The following is a 6001-nucleotide window of genomic DNA, read 5'->3' on the forward strand; positions in this document are numbered from 1 at the left end:
CACATTGCTTATGTTAGTCTCACAGATTTCATCCAAATCTCACGCAAATCGGTCCACATGATCTCTGTAGTCATGTGATCAAGACGAATCTGTCCGATATATCATTTTCCATACTAATTGGCTAACATTGGCTTTCAACGTTTGCAGGATTGGCCCGTTTTGAACAAAAAGCCTCAAATCATCCAATTGCCATCCAAGGCAAGAAGAAATGGCACCCTTTTCACATTGGCCTATTATAGCACCACCAGTAGGCCACAACCTGACCTGCCCTGGTGGAGACCTGTGCCGATGGGCACTTTATCTAGTTTGGTCATGTTACAGATGTAAAAGCTCGTAGCTTGTAGATTTGATTAAATATATTTATTTCATATATTTTGAACTTTTGAACGTGAAATGGGATATTCTGCACAATGATTACTTTTGGTACTATATATTTTTGTGGCTTTCGCCTTTATTTGATATTTTTTATAGAGGCATAGATACAGTAGTAGGCTAACAGGAAATGAGTAAAGAGGTGGGGGGTTGAGACGCAGTAAAGATCGTCGTGATTGGGAGTCGAACCCGTGGTACACTGCCAGACTGCCAGCCAGGGTGCCTGGACCGCTGAGCCACGGCCCAGGCCAGTAGGCTATTTGATGCCATTTACCCAAATACATTTTCTACGTACATTGCGGTATTGATACTTTTTACTTAAGTAAAACATGTGAGTATACTTCTTCCATCACTGAATAGAGGAAGCTTGGAATGAAAGACCGGAAGAAAACCAATGCATTTAACCGTACATTGTGGTACAGTACAGCTGTGGCACAATGAATCAGGTTCCACATTCAAAGAAATCAAGGGGCTTCTTGAGAATTTGTTGCAATCCTGATGAATGCAATTTTTTTGGTATGTGTGGTGAGGATTGGTAAACATTTAGAGAAGTTAATCTCGTATAATAACTGGGACATTTTTGCATTAGGGACATTTTACACACGGACCTGCAGTGAACTGCACTGTTGCTGTACTAACTCTCTTTTTTTATTTCTCGAATTACTTTTCTTCCAGTGTCTTGCGGTAAGTAATATTTTATTTGTCATCACATTTCTTACATAATCTAACATTGTTTCTCTTTCATAGCATAAGGTGAAATGATAATAACACATTGTACAGACAAGACATTGTAGGCCTTTTGTCTAAGATATGACTTATATGGGGGCGGCGGTGGCTCAGGGGTAGAGTGCCTGGATGGGAACCGCAAGGTTGCCAGTTGAACCCGGGCTCCCCCAGAGTTACTGTCGAAGTGTCCTTGAGCAAGACACTGAACCCCTAATTGCTCCCGATGTGCTAGTTGGTGCCTTGCATGGTTTCCGCTGCCATCGGTGTGTGAATGGGTGAATGTAATGCACAATCTATGTAAAGCGCTTTGGATAAAGGCGCTATATAAATGCACCATTTATATGTGGTAAATGCTGCATGCTGATATCTAGAATTTAACAACCATTTCCTTTCATTCTTGTCACAGAACATCACCTGAGCAGCCTTTAAACGTGTGGATTATCTGAAGAACACTGACAGGTGATGGCCCGTCTCAACCTCCGCCAGTGGTTCTACAGTCGGGTTCATTCCCCTCAGAATGACAAGTGGGCGGCGACCGGTGACCAAACCTTCCCTGAGAAGATGTCCGTCAAGGAAGTGCTTTGCTATCTTCTTCTTACATTGTATCCCTCATTTTACTTATGATTGAAAATGTGAAGAAAAAAAAAATACATTTGTTTATTACATTCATTTTACTGTACAAATACCATTATCATATCGTCGCTGTCGGGCAGAAACATGTTTGTGTTTTTTCCCCGTAAATGAACGCCTTACTTGATCATACTAATGGTATCACACAAAGCAGATCCACAACCTTGAAACCTGAATACTGAAAACAGGGTTAGGGTTAGTTTTGGACATTTTTCCTCCCGGCAGAGACAATTATGCATTTGCGTATTGTGATCAAGATGATTGATATTCCAAATTAGTGTGGACTGTGAAATGTATTGCTGCTGTCGGGTCGAAACTTCTAATGTCCATATTTGTTGTTTTTTCATTAATGCTCTTCGTAATTTGCTGTTACACAAAATGTAGCAAAAATAGCCAATCTCAAAACGTTTTCAGATCTGCTATTTGTAGGTTTGAGTTTTACCCAAGTTCCACATCCGAGGTCATGTTCCTGAACAGTGTTCTATAGGATCTGTGTTGCGTACGGAGCCATTCTTGTGACTCTCCTGGTGAGGAATTTCAAGGTGGAGGAACAGCCGAAATCTCCTACCCAACAAGTCTACCCACCACCCCAACAAGTCTACCCTGCACCACCCCAACAAGTCTACCCACCACCCCAACAAGTCTACCCACCACCCCAACAAGTCTACCCACCACCCCAACAGTTCTACCCACCACCACCACCAACAACAACTCGTAGAAGCTGTAGTAAACTGCTGAAAACCCTCGAGCCAGAAGAGGTCAAGAACCAGGTATGGAGACCATTGTAGAAAAAAGAAAGCACATGCACTCACATACTGTAGTACTGATTTACTCTGACAAAAATCTTAAAGCTGTAATCTCTAACTTTTATATACTAATTTTTATGGCTCCTCCAAGATAGACATGCCTGGATGAGATATTACAAGTAGTACTTATACCTGTAAACCAGGGGCCCTGCTGATCTACATCGACATGTTGTGAGCTTATAGATCGTCTATTTTAACTATTTCAAAATGTTTTTCAAAATGGTAAAAAAGGCAAATAAAAAAGGGCAAGCAAAAGGGTCTAAATTTCTCAACGGTATGTCCAACCACAGCAGATATACTGGTTGGTTATATCGTATGAACACAATTGACCATGCAGATTGGTTAAAATAGCATTCATTCATTGAAATATGTCCCTGAAAATGAGTGACTTTCATGCAGCTGTTCCGTGGGAGGTGGATTCTTCAGGAGGCCTACTCTAATGACTCCGTTGATCAGTATGCTCTGACCATCGCCAAGAGCTCCTGGGCAGAGTTCTACAATGACACCAACACTGGGACAATCAATCTCACAATGGCACACATGTTGGTTCATCCTGAGTGAGTGAGAATTATTATTTACTCAACCTGTGATGGGTCGTGAGGGAATTGCAAGTCGGTGCCAAAATCATTTGTAAAACACTATGATTTTAAGGATAACATGACATTCAAAATGTATATATTTTTTATTTAGATTTTAAATTAGAGATCTGCTATGAATTTTACATTTTGCATTAAAATAATAATAAAATAATACAACTTTAAAATAAATGTGTATAGATACTACTACTGTACTACTTCATATGTTTGTTGATCTTGCAGAAATAATTCAATATGGTGTGTCTACCATCATTTCCATAACATGACCATCAAAAACAACACACTCAACCTTGACCTGTCTCGTAAGTTACGTGCGCGTGCGTGCGTGCGTGTGTGTGTGTGTGTGTGTGTGTGTGTGTGTGTGTGTGTGTGTGTGTGTGTGTGTGTGTGTGTGTGTGAGAGAGAAAACATACAGTATGTCATCATTTTACAATATCCTCATGTCTTACTACTTTAGGAGAGCACAACGCTACAGCACAATTCACGTTTCTGAAAACCTGCACCGAATGCCTTGTGATGACTGGACAAGCTCATGTTCCTCATTACCCACCTCTGAATTATCTACTTGTATATGGTAAGCACAAGGGTTCTGATGTGTTCAGTATTTGGATGTGTAATGACTAAGGAGTGTATAGTATTCAAATGTTTTATATTGAATTTTGTGCCGTTTGTTTTTTCTTCTTGAGGTCTAACAATGCAACTGAATGAATATTTCATTCGAAGAACCAGGCATCAAGCGGAATGTCTCAACTTCGCAACACCAACACCATTCCACTACAACGGAGAACATGGTAGATATCATTCATCACTTATCATTTATCACTTTCTATGAAGCCCATGTCTAATGTATTATATAATCTTATATTATAATTTATTATATTTGGCTTATAATGCTATATATGCCCATAATTACTCATAATTCTTAACAATGATCATAAGACATCATAAACCATTTTATAATTATCAGGTCAAGTATAAATGCATTATAATTGCTTATACTGCTGCATATTTAGTTATAAGAACTCATAATTACTCATGTTTTTGTTTATCTACATATGTATAATCATAACTGATTATTAGCATTTCATAGACTTGTAAGGTCAAGTATATTACTGGTCACTCCAAAGCATTCTAATCCCTATTATAATGCATTATACTGTAGTGTGATTATAAGTCAATATAAGTTGCCAGTGAGGGCGTCAATAGTGCCACCAGGAGGCACTTTATTTAAAAAAAGAGGGAAAAGAGAAACAAACAAACAAAAAACATATTTATATTACTCCTTCACATGTTGTCCAAACATCACAAACGTTCTTGACCTGGTGGAGACATGTGTTTCCCGAGCAGCACTTTTTCTAGTTGGAATTGGGAAGCATTAGTGCAGTGTAGTGTGGTGTTAATACTCTTCTTTGTATTTACCATTGCAGGGTTTTGTCCTGAACAGTGGGACATTCATGGAGACAACATGGAGAATTCAGTGACCCGTCTGTCCAGAGGCCCTGGATGCTCGTTCAGTCTGGGCAATGGATAAAAGGGTACACTGCGAAACTGGAAAAAGAGAGATAGATGTTTCAGCTTTTTCTTCCTTTTTACTGAATTCAAATGTCCTTTTATTACGGGCTTCTTTTGCCTCATTGAAATGTGCTTTACAAATACAGTATACTTGCCTTGCTTCGTGCCTTGCTTTACTGAAATCAGTCGTATATTCGAACTCATTTTGAATAAGAGAATAAATGTCTATATGCATATACCGGTACTTTGGTTCATATTATCCCCTGTGAATTTACTCCTGGATTCTCCATGCGTTGTTACACAGATATCTGGGTAAAAGAGACCTTCCTACTTGGCAAACATGCATTAATTTATAATTATACTTTGTCACAGCAGCAAACTGTTATTAAGTGGGTGTGAGACACACTCAATTTTGTTGATATTGTATAGCCTATACAGTATGTCTGAAGTACAAAAGTAATATTGATAGAAACTGTCATTTACACAGAACTCAAAAAGTGCTTATTTGGCTTATGACTGCATGGTCACAACCAGGTAAACGACTTACCGGTATTAACCGTTTGCTTCTGTAAACTCTAAAATACAAGCAAAGTCTGTTGATTCACCCCAATTGGCATGAGTAATCTGGGAGGTTGAGAGTAGCCTATACTGTTGTGACAGTATGATTCTGTGTTGAACATGGTCAATCTGTTGATTCAGCCCAGGTCTGTTGATTCAGCTCAGGTACTGTGTGACAGTATAATGATAATGTGGACCTACTCCTCCCACGGGGGGAAATTCAGTATTCAGCTCAACCCAGCTGATCGCAGGCCTCAAGAGCTATAGGGGTTAAGTGTCTTGCTCAGGGACACACGTCAACATTGCTGGCCTGGAATCGTACCTGGGCTATGGCTATGGCCGTCCCAAATGATCACGAATACAGTATAGAATGCACATGTACATGCACACATACATACACATACAAAATGTCTGTATGACAATAAATTAAGTGTAAAATAATAGGCTACTGTAAAATAAATTAATGCCTCTGGGCACCCTATTCAGTCATAGTATTCAACCCCTTTACATGTGTTCTAAACAAGTGTTCTAAAAAAATTGACTTATTTCCCACATTACTGGTAAATTCTTTTAAATTTGCAGCTGTGACTCAGAGCAAATTTGCCATTATGCATCTCACGCGTGAGTACTGAGTACACAGTCGTGACCTTTGAGCAGCTCTGCTGCAAAGCAAACATGTTTCAGTGGCACCATCACCAAGAGTAAGAATATGGTCATACACTCGGGTGGACGCAGAATGAACAGCATCTTGTGGATTCTGAAGAAAAGCATATTATGCCCTATAGTTTGCTGTAATCATAG

At 39.4% G+C, this 6001-nt stretch overlaps 1 protein-coding gene across 1 annotated transcript; it reads left to right on the forward strand.

Annotated features, from left to right (window-relative positions):
- Positions 1–1560: 1560 nt before the first annotated feature.
- Positions 1561–4803, forward strand: LOC308309694 (uncharacterized protein; the record flags this gene model as incomplete). Its single annotated transcript, XM_080755606.1, has 8 exons — positions 1561–1700; positions 2216–2324; positions 2412–2498; positions 2934–3091; positions 3353–3432; positions 3588–3704; positions 3817–3921; positions 4558–4803. 8 exons carry the CDS (start codon positions 1561–1563, stop codon positions 4659–4661), a joined length of 900 nt encoding a protein of 299 aa, XP_080611732.1. The 3' UTR covers positions 4662–4803.
- Positions 4804–6001: the final 1198 nt, after the last annotated feature.

Source organism: Protomyctophum bolini (genome assembly GCF_963924005.1).
Source record: "Protomyctophum bolini genome assembly, chromosome: 22".
NCBI lineage: Eukaryota > Metazoa > Chordata > Actinopteri > Myctophiformes > Myctophidae > Protomyctophum > Protomyctophum bolini.